At 42.7% G+C, this 19,427-nt stretch overlaps 1 protein-coding gene across 1 annotated transcript in view; it reads right to left on the reverse strand.

The window, feature by feature from the left end:
* The window catches only part of khdrbs3 (KH domain containing, RNA binding, signal transduction associated 3), a gene marked incomplete at its 5' end in the record, with an annotated part of 100,005 nt that overhangs the window by 45,321 nt on the left and 35,257 nt on the right, over window positions 1-19,427 (reverse strand). Inside the window, one exon of the mRNA XM_080012976.1 lies at window positions 8,677-8,795. Coding sequence (XP_079869102.1) covers window positions 8,677-8,795 — 119 coding nt within the window. The remainder of the gene's footprint in view (window positions 1-8,676; window positions 8,796-19,427) is intronic.

A 19,427-nucleotide genomic window follows, 5' to 3' on the forward strand; every position in this document is an offset into this window, starting at 1 on the left:
ACGCAACCTTACCATCCACCTCTGCCAAGCATCCTTCTTGCCAATGTTCAGTCTCTGGAGAACAAGATGGATGAACTTCGATCGAGGATTACATTCCAACGGGACAGGAGGAACTGTTGCGTCCTCTGCCTGACGGAGACATGGCTGAACTGGTGCCGGATGAAGCCATTCATCCAGCCAAGTCCTTCTCCGTGTTCCGTGGTGTCAGATTGGGGGAGTCGGGGAAATCCAAAGGTGGAGGCGTCTGCCTCATAGTAAACAACCGCTGGTGTAACCCTAAAAACACCAAGACGATGATGAGGGTGAACACCAGGATGCTTCAGGAGGTCTACCGCCTCTCCTGCCTGCCTGAATGACCACCGTCCGGTGGTCCTCACCTCGGTGGTCATGAAGTGTTTCGAGAACCTGATTAAGGATTACATCTGCGCCTCCCTCCCCTGCACCTTGGACCCGTTGCAGTTTGCATACCAGCAGAACAGATCCACAGATGCCGCGGTCTCCCAGGTACTGCACACCACACCCACGCACCTGGATGGCCGGAAGGGGGCTTATGTGAGATTGCTGTTCATCGATTATAGTTCAGCTTTCAAAACCATAGTCCCCACCAGAATGGCTGTCAAGTTGAAGGAGCTCGGACTGAATACTCCGCTGTGTGCCTGGATCCTGGACTTCCTCTCAGCCCGGCCCCAGGTGGTTAGGGTGGGGAAGCACATGTCCAGCTCCCTCACCCTGAACACAGGATCCCCCCAGGGTTGCGTCCTCAGCCCCCTACTGTACTCCCTGTACACACATGACTGTGGGCCCAGGTTCAGCTCCAACACCATCATCAAGTTTGCTGACAACGTCAGTTGTCGTGAGCCTGATCACCGACTGCGATGAGAAGGCCTAGCGCAAGGAGGTGGCTGACCTGTCACTCTGGTGCCAGGACAACAGCCTCCACCTGAACGTCAGCAAAACTAAGGAGCTGATTGTGGACTTTAGGCGAATCACCAAGGACGCACGCGCCCTTGGTGATTAATGAGACTTCTGTCAACAGGGTGAGCAGCTTTAAGTACCTGGGAGCACGCGCCCTTGGTGATTAATGAGACTTCTGTCAACAGGGTGAGCAGCTTTAAGTACCTGGGAGTCCACATCACAGAGGATTTACATTACATTACATTTAGCAGACGCTTTTATCCAAGGCGACTTACAATTATTCAAACACCGACGGACGCAGCCATCAGGAGCAATTAGGGGTTAAGTGTCTTGCTCAGGACACTACAGCATGCTAGCAGGAGGAGCCTGGGATCGAACCAGCAACCTTTAGATTACTAGACCACCAGCTCTACCGCCTGAGCTACCAGCCCCACAATTTAACATTGATGAGGATCCTCAAGTCAATCTACTGTGGAGCGGTGGAGAGCATCCTGACAGGCAACATCACTGCCTGGTTTGGGAACTGTACTGCTCAGGACAGGTGGGCCCTGCAGAGGGTGGTGCGTTCAGCTGAACATACCACTGTAACTACACTCCCCTCCCTGCAGGACTTATACACCGGGAGGTGTAGTAGCAGAGCCCGCAGGATCATAAAGGATCCTCACCACCCCAACAACGGACTGATCCAGCTGCTGCGGTCAGGCAAGCGCCTCCTCAGTCACACAGCGAGAACAGAGACACTGAGTGACGGAGTTTTTTCCCACAAGCCATAAGAACTGTCAATGCTGACCTCACCAGGGGTCCTCACTGAGCCATACACATAGGCTCCACTACCTCACTGTACTGTATGTAGCATACTGTACCGCATACTGTGTCACTGTTCTGGGTTGTTCGGTGTTACCATATTGCTGCGCTGTACTGTTGTATACTGTGCTGTGTATCTCACAAACGTTACCTCACTTTATTCACATGGCACTTGAATGCACATATCTGTATATACATAATTACCCTAACCCATATACATAAGTCTATCCCATATACATAAGCCTATTCCCTTTATCTATTCTATTATATTTTATTTTATTTTATTTTATATATTTTTTATTTATTCTATAGTATTTGACTTACTGCATAATGTTTTAGGAATCAGTTCGTTGGTCTAGTAGGAATTCTTAGGTAGCTACATCAGTCAACATATTGTGTGTAATCACCGGGTGCGTTGCATTACATTTCACTGCATATATGTATGAAAGTATGTATATGTATGTGACGAATAAACCTCTTGAATCTTGAATCTTAAATCCTGGCTGTGTGACAGAGGGGCGCGACTGAGACAATTTTCACCAAGAAACAAGGTTCCAATCTTGCTTCTTGTGTCCAGCTCTAAAATACTTGCCAGGTGTCAAGGGCCCTTCATGATCACATGGGGAGACGGGGAGGTGGATTGTGAAGTCGAACGGAAGGACAGGGTGGGGCGACTCAGGTTTATCATCTCAACCTCCTAAAAGCATGGAGGGGGGAGGCGTCTATTTCTCTGGCCACCTCGGTGATTGAAGAGATAAGTTGGGTCTGGGGGGTTCAAAAGCGACCAATCAGACTCCGGCACTTTCTAGTAACCGTCTCTTGCCGAGCCAGGGGGTGGATGTGGCCGCTTTACTGCAGCAGTTTGCTGACGTGTTCTCTCCCCTGCCAGGCCGCACTTCGCTCATACATCACCACATTGAAGCAATCCCAAGAGTGAAAGGGACTGGTGTACAAGTGACTGGTGTAGCCCCATCCTGCTTGTTAACAAGCCTAATGGTTCTATTCAATTCTGCATGGAATACGGGAAGATAAACAAGGTGTCAAAATTCGATGCATACCCGACGCCTCAGGCAATGAGCTTCTAGACCAGTTAGGCGCCGTTACGTTTTTTACGACACTGGAATTAACCAAAGGTTACTGGCAGATTCCCTTGTCTCCGAAGTTCAAGGAAATCTTGACTTTCTCTAGTCAGTTTTGGTTATAAAATTTCGTTACACTCCCGTTCGGGGTTGTTTGGAGCCACCTTCCAGCGCGTCATGGACTGGGTCCTGCGTCCGCATGCAGCATACGCCACCACCTACTTGGATGATGCAATAATCCACAGTGACAGCTGGGGGCGGCGCATGGGTCACCGAGGCAGGCGGGAAGTGTGTGGTTGGATGGAGAATGAAGAAGTGTGTGGTTGGATGGAGGGAGGTACGGTATCTGGGGTGCCACTTGGTGTGTTCTATGTGAGTAGACCTAAATGTAGATTTAGATATTACAAGCATGGGCAGTAGGGGTTTATTACAGGGCATTTCAGTGGCATCACATGATGTAATGGCAGGGAGATTGTTTTTGGCTGGACTGTATATCGTCGCAATTTAAAGAGAGATTGTACATATTTGCTGTGCGTCTGCCTCGGCTAATGCCAAAAAAGTCAAAGATTTCACTGCGATTTGGATGGAAGATATTTACAGTATATATATATAAACCACCAATGCTGACAGGTTTGCAGAAGGAAAGTTATTTTCCCGTCTCACTCTCCCGATACACATGTTATGATGACTTATTTAGGTGTCAAAAATCCTTCTGACAGCAAATGATGTTTGGGGATTTTTTATTTTTGCTCATGCTTTGGATATTGAAGAGCATCTCAGAATTGAAAAAAATATAATGATTGGTGCCATTGCAGCGGTGGGAGAATCGAGATGCCTCTATTCCGTAATCACCAGTTGTAAAAGCGAATATGTTCAATCAAAGACGGTTGCTGTTGGATTGACGCTGGATTGATAATGTGTCATGTGTGTGAGGCAGCAAGGCCCCTCCTTTGACACTAGAGTTCAGCGACGCCTGAATTATGCAGTAGTCCCCCAAAAAAAAGAAGAAAAGGGGGGAAAAAACAGTATATTTTCAACAGTTTCAAAACGCCAAAGCTGCCAGCGAAAAAGAAGAGAGATGCGTCTTGCAGATGATTAAAAAAAAGAAAAATTAAATAAAAAAAAGTTTGCGGACACGAGTGGCGGAAGGATCTGTGATGATCTATGCCGAGCACGACATCTAAAGATATTCCTCTTCTGCGTCTTGGCACTTTCTTTTCTTTTTTTTTTTCATCATTTACTGAATGTATTACCGCAAGCCTGGCGAGAGGTCCGCTCAGAGAGAAAAGCCGGAGCAGTGCGATTGTGCTGAGGACAGCAGGAGTAGGGCAGCAGTGACGATGGAAGGATAAATCACTATTTGCACGGCAGAAAAGAAGAGGCCGCAATCTGAACTGGGGGGGGGGGGGGGGGGGATGTGTTCTCCGGAACATTTACGCCTCTCAGCAAATGACCCGCAGTTCTTTGTAACCGAACAAAAGATGCTTTCCCAAGTGGGAGACACACAGGATCAGCGTGCCTTAAAAAATAAATAAAAGCGGATTATAAGAAAGCCTAACATTTGTGGGGAGTGTGTATTCTGAATGCTCGCTCAAATGTTAATTTGGCGGGCACAGGAAAAATAAAGTAGCCTAGGCTGGAAACGAAAATGGTTCTTTAGACCACCTTTTGGAACCACAAAGAAGCTTTCACACCAAGGATTCTGTTAAAGCACCAATGCCATCGTCTACCTCTCAGATAAGAAGAATCAAGAGCCTTTTGTGAAGTGAAGAGTGAATAATTTAATACAATAAAATTAAATGGCCCTTGTGGTGGATGATGGTTATTTTGTGGAAATTATTTTCCAACCCACACCTTATTAAGATGTTGGCTCCCATAATTTATAAAAGTTCATAACACAACCTTTTACGATCAACTATCAACATTTAAGATTGAGAAGCTTACCACTCTGCTTTTCACTGTGCCTACAGTACATGCATTCCAATGGGGCAAATGTTCAGAACTTACAAAAACATATTAAATCTCCTTTTCGAAATTGGAAGCTCACCATATAGTCACACAATATAGTCTCAGGGGCGAATTAATGGATTGCGGCCGCTAATAGAACCATGAATTGCGCATCAATTGCATCCGCTTTCTGCGCCGTCTTAGCGTCCGATTCACAAAAGATATTGAGCTAATGAAATGACAAGAACATAAAGGCTGATTGCAAAATCGCCGTTGCATGTTACAGCATGTGTAACGGGGAGACTGTCTCCCCGTGCTTCTGATCGCAAAATCCCAGATGCGCATGTACCCAGTTGGTGGGGGGCTGGGGAGGCACCAGACCATTTCCGTTATTTTTAAGTCCCAGTTTAACTTCAACGGTATATATGCTGTAATCGCATATGGGATCGGAGCCATCAGGTCTCTCAGACAGTAATAGTCTCTCAAACTGCATGTGGCTATTAGTGCCAGTGTTTGTGAATTGGGCTTAATTTGCAACAAGGCTCATTTGCATAGAAAGGGACCAATTTTGCACCAAATGTATGAATAATACCAAATATTATATTTATATAATATGTGAAAATAACACCGGTGCACTGAGACGATATTTGCATAGCAGTGCAGTTAGCGGTGCATTTCACCGTTTGCAGGTGCTTTGTGAATTGCTTTTTCTGTTATTTGCGCTGGCTTAGCACCCGCAGAAGCTGCGCAATCGCTTTGTGAATTCACGCCTTTGTGTATTTTTTTATATGCTTAAAATGACACTAATATCACATTTTATTTAAAACTACTGTTTTTAATTGCAATGTTGGAACATTTAAAATGTTAATCTGGCTACAGTACAGTAGGTTCCCAGTTGGAAGTGGCGTAACTTCCTGTTTATAGTCTCTTCCATTAGCGTGGATTCGGCCAAAATAACTGTTTTGGGCTATTACTGTACAAAAGAGACAGTAAAACTTGATAATATGCAATTTGCAAACATTTTATTTCAGTGAGAGAGAAAAAGAGAGATTTTACTTTTTTTTCTTGAGCAGTCTTGAGCGTTTGCCCAATAGCACTACATTGAAGCACAGTGAGACGCTGCAGCAGAGTCTTAAGTTCTCAGTAAAATGTTCAGCGAGGTTGTCTCTTTAACAGTTATAAAGATTCAAGATTCAAGATTCAAGATTCAAGAGGATATGTATGACCGTGTGTATATGTACGCGATTCTGGGTTCTATAATCATATAATCAAGAGGAAAAGAGGAAGGCCAAAGAGAAGGTTTATGGATGTGATGAGGGAGGACATTCAGGCGCTTGGTGTAAGGGAGGAAGATGCGCAGAACAGAAGGTATTGGAGGCAGATGATCCGCTGTGGTGACCCCTAACGGGAGCAGCCCAAAGAACTAGCAGAAGATGAATTATTTGTGTTGTATTAAATATACATTTAAATCCTCCTAAACAACAGGAACCCACATTTTAATATAGCCTCGGTGAAAAATGCTAAACCTATCCTTTTGAGAAACATTATTATTGCCATATTCAAGAAAAAAACTTGAGAGAAGTAAAGAATTTCTCAGATTTTTGATAAAAAGCTGCGTTTCCCCTCCGCGTCTCCTGAATATGAGCTTAAATGGCTGTATGGAAAATGGCCGCACTACTTCAATGCCACAAGCCATGAAGTGAAAATTGCAGTTCAGGACAAAAAAAACCCCAAAAACATTCATGTCGGACCGATCGCTCTTGCCGTCGCTACCTGTCAGATAGGACAAATTGAATTTGTCTTCCTCTGGTGACTCGTTGGAACTCTAAACAGCGTATTAGTGGCTCCACTTATCAAAGCCGTCAGAGCAAATCTGTTTGGCTGTGAACCTGCGGGACGCGGTCGGGGGGCTCAGGATGACATTACGCGCTCAGCGCCTCGCACTTGTGCTGTCATTTGGTGGCATTAACAGAAGAACGGAGTCAACGCTGGGTCCAGATCAGACTGTGGTGTATCCGAACACGTCGTGTAGAAAAAGCATACTCCCTCTCTCTCTCTCTCTCTCTCTCTCTCTCTCTCTCTCTCTCACTGGGGGTGTGTTTTGCCACGCTGGAATCCAGTGTTAATGGTCTTTTCTAAGCGGGAGTTGAAACATGCCCCTCCTGGCTCTATCCCCTCTCCCCTTCCATTTTCTTTTCAAAGCACAGACTACGTTTCACCACATAAGCATCGACCAGCAACATCTCTCTATTAATCAATCAACAGGCTGCGCACTACAGCACTTTGTACGATACGTGCCTTCAGCGTCCGCATTCATTTGGATACGGAAATGACAAGTTGACAAAGTCGCCTACGTAGTCGCCGTGCGTGTGGCGTGTGACCCGAAAAAAGTGATTTAATTTACACTTCAGTTCAGTGTGGTCAAAATCCACCAGATTACACTCACGCCATCAAACGGCAAATCAATTGGGTTGTTTGGGCTTTGGGAAATATTTAGAATATGAATTGTACGTAAGTATTGATAGCCAATGGGTTAACAGCCATTCATTTCCAGGCCTGATGCCAGCAAAGAATAGATCTGGTCTTAAGGAGCCACAGGAGGCCGAGCGCGTTGTACGTTCTTTCTGACTCAACGTGCTGACTTGCAAACGAAATGAAACAAAAATCGTTCTCGTCACTTAAACAAACAAACAAAATTTTGACCGCTTAGCTGCCAGGCATCAGGCAGCTTTTCGGGTCAAATCTCCGGAGCTTTTGGCTTACTGGCGCTCCCGTGATTCCCCGCTGGTTCACGCAACCCTCCTCCACCACCCATGGAGGCTTGAGTGATGGCCCCCCCTCTCACTTTCACACCAGCGTCCCCATCATGCTCCCCCCACAGCTCCATTAAACGTCCCCGCCAGAGAGACGGGGGATGTGTGTGTGGGTGCATGCGTGCGTGCGTGTGCGTGTGGAGGGGGGTGGTCTCAGCGGGACCCGAAGCGCTCGCATCACATGGCAAAAACACTATCACTCGATTCTGTCTTTTTCTGTTTTTCTGCACGGAGGTCTTTGCCCTGCCTCTGTATGGGCCTAATATAACGTCACCACCGTGAGCCTTTTTTTCCCTTTTGAGATCGCTCTGCCTGCTGTCTTGTCGTCCCCTCCCAATATTCCCAATGCTAAACAAAAAATAATAAAAAATACACTCATGCACAGCCGAAGTGGGATGGTTTCCTCAGAACGTATAACACCTTTAGTGTTTGCCCTTGTCATGTGACCTCGATAAGGAAAAAAAAGAACAGGGGAAAAGGCTCAACAGAAAGAAATACTTTAGCATTGTACTACAAATGGACATTTTCAAAAGATGTTTGATTCCTCCTTCAGAGATGTTAATTAATATTCATAACATGCTGCGGAATGAAAGCGTCATTGAGCAAGGTCAGTGTAAGGGAGACGGGAGAGAAAAAGCAAAGATAATTACAGTATCTACAGTAATTTGTAGAATTGAAAAAATAAATGACTTCAGACAGTGAACTCCAGAGGAAATGCCATCCTTAGAATTGTTCTACCCCAGTTCGGTCTGCTCATGCCATCTCCTACAAATATGCCGCGCCTCATAACAATGTGCCGACACACTCCGCAAACAGCCTCTTGACACAAAAATATTGTCCCAAATCCCTAGATTCTGTTGAATTTCACAACAAAATAACTACATGTTTAAAATACCTTTCTAACCAGGGGTGAAATTGGAGGTGGATTGTACCACCATTGATTGAAGGATTCCCATTGCTTATGCTTTATTCTATATGGGAAAAGGCCAATATAGGGATCAAATCACTGATAACTTTGAGGACTTTGACTTTCAAATGGAATTTAAACATTTGTGGCTTATAATTTGGATGAGGGTGGATAATGCCGACTTCTCTGCAGAAAAACTTGCGCCACTTACTTTGGGGAACTGCTTGACCGGTATCAACACCTTCTGGCCCAGTTTCATGTTCTTGTTGATGACGACATCGATGAACTTATCCTCCTCTTTCCCCTCATCTTTCTGGGTCTTTTCAATTTCTACAGAGAGGAAACAACAGAGGTTGAATTTTCACTCACAAAGCAGCGTACAAGCACACAAGAGAGCATGATGGTCCATCAGAGCGAGAGGGCTGAAAAAAAAGTGTGTTTCTTAACAAGCTTGGATGTCAAGGCTGCTCAAATACTGTACACACACACACACACACACACACACACACACACACACACACACACACACACACACACACACACACACACACACACACGCACACGCACACACAAACACACACACAAACTCAAATTTATTTCTTAAAGCGAGAGTATGTGCAACCTCGATGTTTTTATCAAATGGGCAGCATATGCATTTCACAAATGCTTCAGCAGAGAGGGCGGCAGGGAGAATTGGGCGAACAGAACACAAAAGTCAAAGGTGCAAAAGCTGCAAATAACTAAATGGTGAAATACATGGTTGGAAATACATAAATTCAACCAGAATTTGAAATAATGAAATAAAAGTAATGCAAATCCACCGTCGTGAAGATTTGGACCTGTTCTCAATTGGACTACTTGTCAAGATTCCTGCCTGTTGAATTGTTCTTTTGTACATAGGAATAGACACATGGAGCCTTTGGGACAGTTATCTTTTGCGCTTTGGCTCCTGCAATTTCAAGAAAAAGACTATTTTCTAATAAATGAGGTGTCGCTTGCGGATCTAGTTCTGTCAGACAACTTGATGTCGCCTCACACTTCCACGTCCTCATGGGCCGGCCTATTTAGCCAGCCAACACCTCCTGCCCTACCTGCTTTGCTGCTCGTTGGGCTCTACTCTTCTATCCAGTGAGAGGATTTGAGGTCAACGCTCCTATATTTCTAGCTCACTAAGCATGCCTTTGTTTTCTCTACACCTCACCGGGACTGATGAGCAGCAGAGCCCAGATGCCGACCTCCAAGGATGCAAAATATATTAAATATAACTTTAGAGTAAATCTAAGAGTTAACTGTTAGAACAGACTTTCTAGTCTTTCCGACTTTTGCATCTACCTGAACTTTACAGACCCACACACCTGGGTTTACAAATTCTCCGATTCTCTCTCACCTCTCTGATAGGCTGTTAAGTCTCCCGGGTGGAAATAGGGGGAAACAAAGACGATAACACCACAACCAAATTATTTGAAGGAGTCAGAGTAGAAGTGATAATGTAAGATGTGGGGGGAGGATGGAACAAGGTGGTTGTGCCAAACAAATAGAAATCAATATCACAAAACCAGGCCTGACTAATCCCTATCCCTGAAAACAAAAGCACAAACAAAAGACCTAACTCACTTATCTAAAAAAGAGCTTCACCAAAACTAATACAGAGGTGGCACCAACCCATAATCCCAGTTTTTCTAGACAAAAGTTAACTGCGTGTGTGAAAAGTGTATAGGGTACCCCAACTCACCTACCGTCAGATTTTCCCCCATTGTATTGCAAGGCCTTGTTGACCCCCGGCTGAGCCTAAGCATCGGGCTATTTAACTTTATAAAATCGGTAAATTCTCATTTCATTGTTGCAAGCAGCGCATTGATTCTCTTTCTTTCGCTTTCTCTCTCTCTCTCTCTCTCTCTCTCTCTCTGGCAATAGACCCATAGTGAATAGCCCCTCCTCTCCGTACACACTCTGAATCAAAACATGACCATGTGTAGGATGTTCTAAAAATCCCAATTGGTTCGGCACCCGGTACCACTATAGCACCGGTTCCTATACAATCGGTATCTTCTGGACCGAATCACAATGCAGATCTCGGGGCCATGTCCCAGCTTCCGATTGAAAAATCCACCCTCCGGTGCTCCGAAACCGCCACACGTGCCTTCACAAAACATTATCGTTTGGAGCACATTGCTGGAAATCCTCTGTATGACGAGTCCCGGTTTGACTCTCCTTTTGGTCGAGAGCCAAACAGCAGCACCACTCGTCAATGTCACATTATGGTCGCTTAGCCAATCAGATAGAAGGGGTGGGACATAAAAATGTTTTCACGACAGATAATGTCCAGCTCATCCAAACTCCCATTTATTTCTTAACACGTGAAAAGTATATGAAAAGTAATGAAGGAAAAATGGGGTTAGTTCATAAAAAATCTCTAAAATTGTGACGATCACATATTTTTTTTACAAAAATAAGATTAATAAAAAAATTGCCGCAATCTATGGCCGTGATCTTTGCATCTGCAGGACATACCTGTCTTCACCCCACCCGCTAGCCAAGATAGAGGACAGTTCCTTTCCCAAACTTACATTGGCAGTCCCCATTTTGCATCCCTAACACACAGATTGAGTGTTGGATGCAGTTGACAGGCATTTGAAAACTTCCCTGAATCTAGTCATTAAACAACGTAGTTTGCAGAATACATCATGATAATGCATAATAACGACATAATCTAGATATGCTCTGCAGTTGGAAACACCTCCCAATACTTTATTTACTATCCTCTAAAAAGTAGCGGGAGCATTACGCATACCAAAGGGGCTGACGGTGTACTGAAGGAAATTGTCAGGGGTCACAAAAGCTACAATTTCAGGAGCATGTGGGGTTAAAGGAACTTGCCAATATCCCTTTAACATGTCACGTTTACTAACATATGTTGCAGGACCAATTTCATCAATAAGAGGTAATGGATGTGCATCTGGGACAGTGACAGCATCCACCTTGCGGAAGTCAGTACAGAACCATGGACTTCCATCAGACTTTAGAGCTTGGCACCCAAATCCATTTTGCACAAGATAGTCAACCTCTTTATTCATGATTTCCCTCTTAGCTGGACTAACCCAATAGGCATCCTGCTTGATTGGTATAGGGTAAGTTATGACGGAAATTTGTGAGGGAATGTCATTAAACCGACACAGGAAGTCAGTCATATCAGTTTCTTAATGTCATCACGCTGAACATCAGGAAGATGCGAAAGTAGAGGGGCAAAACCTCAGGATTACTCAGCCTTGCCCCCTGTGGTGTAGCACCACGCTTCACCAACCCATCACCATCACCGTCATCAGGAGATCTCAACCTTGAAATGGAAGCCATAGGTGAGACAGCAGTCTTACCATTGTGGGCTGTGGATCACCCACTTTGATCACTGTAAATGTCTTTAAAAACAGTCCGTAAATAATATTTTGATTTTGATTATTATTGTAAATATTACTACTGTCACGGCATCCGAAGGTACTGTAGGGATGCCTTGGATGGGCAGCAGTCCGTGGTGGTTTTCAAAGCGCACTCCAAAAGCAACTTGTTGAAACTTCGAATAATTTATTGTACAAAAAAAGGGTTACAAATGATGACAAACGGTTCCATAATTCCTATTAAATTCCAAATATATTGAATAAACAACTGAAGGTTATAGGGAATAGCGATAAAGTGGTCAAAGTTGGCACTGAACCACAGCTTCAACCTCAAGCCTCAAGACACTGCTAGACTGATGCAACAGCTGCCATGACTATATGAATAAATTGAAGCCATTCAGTCACTCAACTTAACAACTAAGCCACCAGTCGTAGATAATCAAAAGTAATTAATATAAAAATTCAAATTCACATATTCACATTCACATTCATCAAGTATTTTAAACAGGAAAATGTCTAACAATTACTATAGAACTTTTATACACAGAGTGCTTCACAAACAAAAGCAAATAAATCAGTAAAACCAAATATTAAATACAATTCCATTTCTCACTGTGAAAATAGCAATTCACTATCCTCATCTCACTAGTGAGCACAGTGAGCCTTATTTTGGCCTTAAGATTCTGGACCATGAATGGCTCTGCTCAAACCCATTTTTCTTTAGAGAATGCAGTGACAGGGTGCAATGACAGTTGTGTCATGAAAAATAAATGAATAAAGCTCCGCTTTATGTCATATTTGAAAATACGTGAGAAAAAAAAGAAGAAAAATAAGGTTATTATATGAACAAATAAACGGATGACTTCTTCACTTTCCCTTCCTTCCCAAACCCTGGCCGTACATTTTTGCCTTTCCACTCTCTTAATAGCCTTTGGGAGGTTTGGATGGAAGCGACACTCTGGCAAGCCCCCCCTGACAAGACCTCTGGTTCAGGCTGACTCTCATCCCTCACAACCGACGCACTGGCCTCAAGTGCAGCAGCAATTCGACCCATGACCCCCATCATTTCGCTGTTGTTGGCCTGCATCTGGGATCTCAAGATGTTTCTGTTCAAGCCTGCCAGAGCACGCAGTAGCTGAGGTGAGCTACTGGATATTGGCTTAAGTTCTTGACGTTTGGCTCTCAGTTCAGTTGTCAGACCCTTTAATTGGGAAGCATTCTTTTTGCTGTTTCGACATAGAGGAGTTTGTAAATGTCTTCATAGTTTACAGGCACAGACACTCATGGGGGTGGAACGTTGAAATTTTGGCTAGGCATGAGGCAGGTGGATGTCCTCCAGATTTTGGATGACCACATTAATAATCTTCTTTCGGGTTAATAATAATAATAATAATAATAATAATAATAATAATAATAATAATAATAACCATTATCACCAAAAACACACTTTCAAAGTTCCGTGATAGACACTTGCCTGTGTCAATTTACTCCAGGCCAAAAAAGTGGACCGCTTGTTGCACAATTTCCTCAATGCTATTTAAAGGCCGTTCTTGAGGTGGACCTCCGGCAGGTTTGAGAAGCTTGTGAGGCATTTTTTTCTTTTGACTTCCGCAGACAGCGGTTGCAAGTGATACACGAGCGGCGGAAATCGATTCTTTGTGAATTCGCCCCACACTCTTTTGGAAGCAAGTGAACGACAAATTGAATGTATGGTTTAGAGTCGTTCTAGATGAACGTGACGCGTGCTTCACACATGCATAAACGATAGACCATGGAGCTCCTGTCTTCTACATATATTCCCCAATTAAACACGGTGGTTGTTTTTTTTTAATCCAGTGCTACAGAAAAAAAACAAAATTTAATTAAATATGGCCTTGATATAGCTTGGTAGCCTACAAGCCTGCGCTGGGAGGTTGAATCCAAGATGAAAATGTTTCAATTCCACGGGGATGTCTGCTTATCCCCAGTTGTGCAGCAAATTAATGTTGATGCCATCGCCTAGCAACATACAGTTCCATGCAGCAGCTCGTTCCTTGACCTCAAAGTATTCAGGCCACCACCACCTCAGTCTGTCCTGTGTCTAGAAAATTGCAAATCCCTGTTCTTCAGCTCTCATAGCCGAGAGCTTCTTCAATAACTTATCCCTTGGTCATGTTTTGTCATTGCACGCAACCCAAATGCTCCTCGCGGGTTTGGAAGCTTGACGGATCACTTGGATTTTTTGAGGGGGCAAAAACAGAATTACTGACGGAATTCGGGAAATCTCTCAGAGTGGTTTGGTAAAAAGAAAAAGAATAAATAAATAAATAAATATAATGTTATATATATATATATATATATATATATATAAGGGTCAAGAGAACTTAGAAACATGCTGCTTGCTCATTAAAATGTTTTATTTCTTCATAAAGTATCGCTTTGCAGTGAAAAAACAAAACCGTTCTCAGAATTCTTCCGCACATAAAATTTGTATTTACAGTGTTGGTGTGTGTGTGTGTGTGTGTGTGTGTGTGTGTGTGTGTGTGTGTGTGTGTGTGTGTGTGTGTGTGTGTGTGTGTGTGTGCGTGTGCTTGTGCGTGTGTGTGTGTGTGTGTGTGTGTGTGTGTGTGTGTGTGTGTGTGTGTGTGTGTCAGTAACGCACAGCAGGGCACTGTAGCAGCTGTCTGCTTTTCTATTAGAAATGGAATCACTTAAAGGCAGCCACCGTGATTTAGGCCCCGCGTTCCCCATTTAAAATTCATAAGCGGGATGGATTTTTCTGGGATTATGCATGACTTCAGCCGAGTGTTGCCCAGCCGAGTTGTGGGAGGAGGCAATTGGGTCATTAATTCTACCAATTTCACTTCACGTTGAGGAGAAGGATACATATTGAACATCTGCACACTGCACATACCCTAATTAGTGCAAGGTGGAAGGTTGGGGGGGGGTCGTAGATTCGTAGCTAATAGGATCAGTGTTTGTTACTTAGCCTGAGCGGACTTATACTAAGTAAACTGTGTCATATAACGATGGAAATTATAACAGAATCACAAATGAGATCTGTGTATTTGATGATCGTTTGTAGATCATTTAGAGTCCGGGTGAAGGGAAGAATGGAATTAATGGGTCTTTTATGGTTTTCTTGTTTGTTTGTTTTTTTTTGCGGTGACTAATGGCTTCTTCACTAAACACTTTTTTTTTTTTTGACAGCGTTTCTTTTTGAATACCGCCGCTACACTTTCGAACCTAAAGACGGCCGCCCTTAGATCGTCTTTAGATCTAAAGCCGATCCGACTTCTGAAAAAAGCAAAAAGCAAAAAATAAAAAATAAAACAGAATTTCTTGATGACGCCTTTGGATGAAAAAAAATGTCTCTGTGGGGTTCGGAAACGTCACATAACAAAGGGCGAATTAAATTCCAGTGTGCCAGAGAAATGAATACTATTATTCATACAGACCCCCCCACCCCCCTTTAACTATTTATTTAGAGGAAAATCCGCCCTCGCTGACAATGTAATTTACACATGCATGTCATTTCCACTTGGCATTTCCTTTGGCGTCGGCTTTGCCAAAGTATTGTTTAATTTTCAGAGTCGTTGAAGAGCCAGAGAGCTTCACTCCACTTTGAAAACAATTGTGTGAACCCGTAAATGACTCCATAATAACATAATTTTGCCCTCAGCAAATTCATTGTATACAAATATAGTTAACAACAAATTTGTTTTGGGTGCGGCTTTTCTTGCTTTGGTATACGTACAGTATGTTAATGCACACAATAAATGTCACGCCAAACAAACCTGACTGATGGGAAATCAAATCAAATCAAAGCACCTGAACTGTGTTATGGTTCAGCAGTTTAAGTCTAAGAACAGCTTTGCTATATTTCAATCCAGGCCATATGTCGGTTCCCATAATACTGTACAAATAAATGTTCAAGGTACAATCTCCCCGAAGGCTTTACTTTTGAGAAACCTACCGCTCTGCTGCAGCTTCTCGCTGGGCGTGAATGCAGTCCACTGGGGCAAACGTTTAATCTTGAAATAAACACGTTTAATCTCCTTTACGAAATCAGGAATCTCCCATTATCTCCCACTGCCTTCACTCTCACAAAACGAAGTGGCAGTACTTCCTGTTTCTAGACTCCCAGGTTGTCGCGGTTGTAGTGCAAGCGAGTCAATAAAACCCTGAAAAAAACAGAAAACATGGAAACAATGTTTTCTAGTATAACATTTAAAGACTGTCTGTGAGCGTACCGTTTTTGAAAAGGAGATTGAACTGGTTTTTTTTTCAAGGCTTAAACGTTCGCCCCATTGGACTGGATTCAAGCACAGTGAGAAGCTGCAGCAGAGCCGTACGTTCCTCTATCGTAAAAAGTGTTCTGGGAGGTGGTTATGTAAACAGTTATAAATTCATGGAAACAAAGATTTTAAGCATTGCGAACCGATCCATTATCATCAAACATTATCACTGACTGGAAACCGAAAGATGCGTATAATTGCGTCGACAACAGCATCGTTTTATCACATGATTCTGATGTCTTTGGTACACCACACGAGGGTGTTCATCAAATGATGTTTCTGAAAGGCAGTCTCAGCGAAACAAACCCTGGTGGACTAAACATCCCGGGTACGCAATCCAATTTGTGGCTGGTGCAAGCGAGCGTGGCTGTTACCTGCTGTCAATTCAGCACTGTCACATAACCTCACATATGACTTGTTCACAATCTCTGCTCTGAACTACTCCCTCCCTGTGAGTTCCCTCCCTGGGTTTTCAAAAACATACATGTACATGTATTTATGCGGACAGGGCTTAAATGTGACATTTTTGTATGACATGAAAAAAAAATACAGGGATGCGTCATGTGCCCGAGGACCGTGCATTTGGAGGATACCACCCTTAAGAAGAGAAATGGCAACGTTGAAAAACTTCCGCTTCTTCAACAATGCGATGCTTCTTCATAAAAACGCTGAGTGCACTGCGGGGTCACTTGGTGGCAACAATTTGCATACATACAGTACCCATGGCATTAAGCGAACACACTTTTCTACATGCACTGGTCTTTCTCTGGGACAAGATAGCAGTGCTGAATAAAAACAAAAGTAAACCAAGTTTAAAATGAACCAAGAACGAGAATATTTTTATACCAGTGTTTATTCGAGTTTCGGAATTTGTTGCAAACGTAGTTTGTGCTGAAACCTAATGTCTCCGTGCATTAGGGCAGTGTTTATCAAATGGGGGTACTCAAACCCCCAGAGGGGTACTGCAGGGACTACTCTGAAAATTAAAAAGAATGTGTTAAAAAAATATTGAAATGTTGAAAAAAAAACACATATGATGCACATACAGTACATCGTTCATATATAAAAAAAAGTTTGAGAGTCAGGGTAAGGGGTAAGACAGTTGTGCTGAGCAAACGTTTAGGGTTAAATAAAAACTAGGGTTAGGGTTCAAACTCAAGTTTGTGGATGCAGCACATACCCAAGTTTTGGTATGTGTCCTGTATTTAATACCAATATGACAAAAAAAATGTAGCATTTATATTTGAAAATTGTGAAATCCTGATAAAATTCCCGATTGCTATTTAAAATCAACTTCATACTTTCACAGCAAATAGACGGTGTCTAGAGGAGATAATTGGAGCCAATACCAATTGTAAGAATCCAGCTTTAACTACATACTCTACTACAACTGCATGGTACAAGCAACTAGTATACAGTACAATGTATATACTAAGTATATTACACTTGAGATATTAAAATATTAAAAAAGTCATAATCTTTCTCGAATATCTACCATTGTGCTTTAAAACGTTAAAAGAACTTCCACCATTTCCTACCTCATGCAATGGAAAAGTGCTTTCCAAGAATGGAGATTTAATATATAGATTTTATAGGTCTTTCATTTTTTTTGTCAATGAAACACTGTTTTCACAAAATCACCTTGTAATTGCACATACTATTGATATCAAGAAATGACACAGAATATACAAACCATTGATATTCATAGTATGTAAAATAGGTAATTATGATTTGTAATGTTTCCTTGAAGAAGAAAATAAAATAGGAACAACTTGCTGCTTCAAGCAAGATTTGCATTTTGTGTTTCCATTGAAGAAGAGAAACAGAGACATGAAAGGATCCTAATGCATGTCGCTGTAGGTGAACCAAACAGACAATGCTCAGATCAGATGGTAGATGTCAGTGGTACAATGCAAGCCCCGCACACCTGCTCCTCCGTGATTTGCAAGGGCTTCAATATGTAAATGGAACACAAAATGTGGAGTGTGTCAAAAAACACGCGCTGCCTTTCCAACAACTTTTAATTTGGATAAAGTCTAATATTCTAGACCAGTGATCTTCAGCCGTGATGGTACTGCAGGGGGTTTGCCAGTTGTTTTCGTTAAAAAATGTAAAATGTATTTTAGAAAAAAAAAAAAGAGTAAACTCCAAGCATTAACAACAGAACAGCGGTGTTTCAAACTTACATCATACAGCCCGGGTATGGAGACGCTCTGCAGTGAAGTTCAGGGGCAGAAATCGCATTAAGCAGGTGAGAGAAACGAGCTATTCATTTTGCAAGTATAGATATTTATTTATATCGGACCCTGAACTGATGTAATTGTGTTTCATATTCAGGTCGACGGTTCGCTGCGGCACGCGACTGAGGAAATAGTCGCGGATGACGGCACACTGAAATAGACTTAAGTCGTGATAAAACATAAACAAACGTTTTTTTGCCCCTTATTATTAAAGTGAATATTTCTTTTTTTTTAAATCCACAAATAAGTGAAGGACCTGCATTTGGTATTTTATTTCAAAGAAAAATTATACATGTACGAGTTTAAAAGAATTTTGTGTTTTGCTGTCTCAAGCACAGAAATAAAATGACAGTCTTTATCAGTTTGTAGTTATTTTATTTCATAAATGCAACAAACTACAGTTCTTATATACAGTACATAGCATAAGTGTAATGAAACTATATATGCGGTGTTATCTTCATTATCGCAGTCCAATAGGTTTTGTGGCTCCAGGTGGGTTTTATTTGACGTGAATCTCACCCACATGGCTCTTTTAATGCTGAAGGTTGCCGACCCCTGGTCTAGGTGATTGGGTCAGGGTGGCTGCATACCTGTTGCTCCGTGGTTGGGCGAACGAGCAGCAGGTTAAAACCCCCATCCCGTTACGCTTTCAGGATAGGAGCCTTGTCATGACATGTTCTATCTGCTCCTGGCTAATTCCACCTAGCCTCCTCTCTACAATAAACCGATGTCTACAACCCATCGTCGTCTGTGTGTCTGTGCTGGAGGCCCATGAAAACGTCACTTGGTTGGCGTGTGGGAGAAACGGCCACAGACGGATTTCACAGTTTCTATACACAGGCCATTGACAGTAATATACCGTAATACTGTACTTATAGTATTCAAACCTGGACTATATTTTCGATAAAATTATATGAAATAGACTCGATTATCATAAAAGCCTCATCAGCATTTCAAACCCTATTTCAGGTTTGTCAAAACAATTAAAAGGTGGATTTCACTGTATTTTTTTCTAAACAGACCAGTCATGCTCTGTGATTGGTCTACTATCAGAAC

This window comes from Zeus faber (assembly GCF_960531495.2).
Source record: "Zeus faber genome assembly, chromosome: 1".
Classification (NCBI taxonomy): Eukaryota; Metazoa; Chordata; class Actinopteri; order Zeiformes; family Zeidae; genus Zeus; species Zeus faber.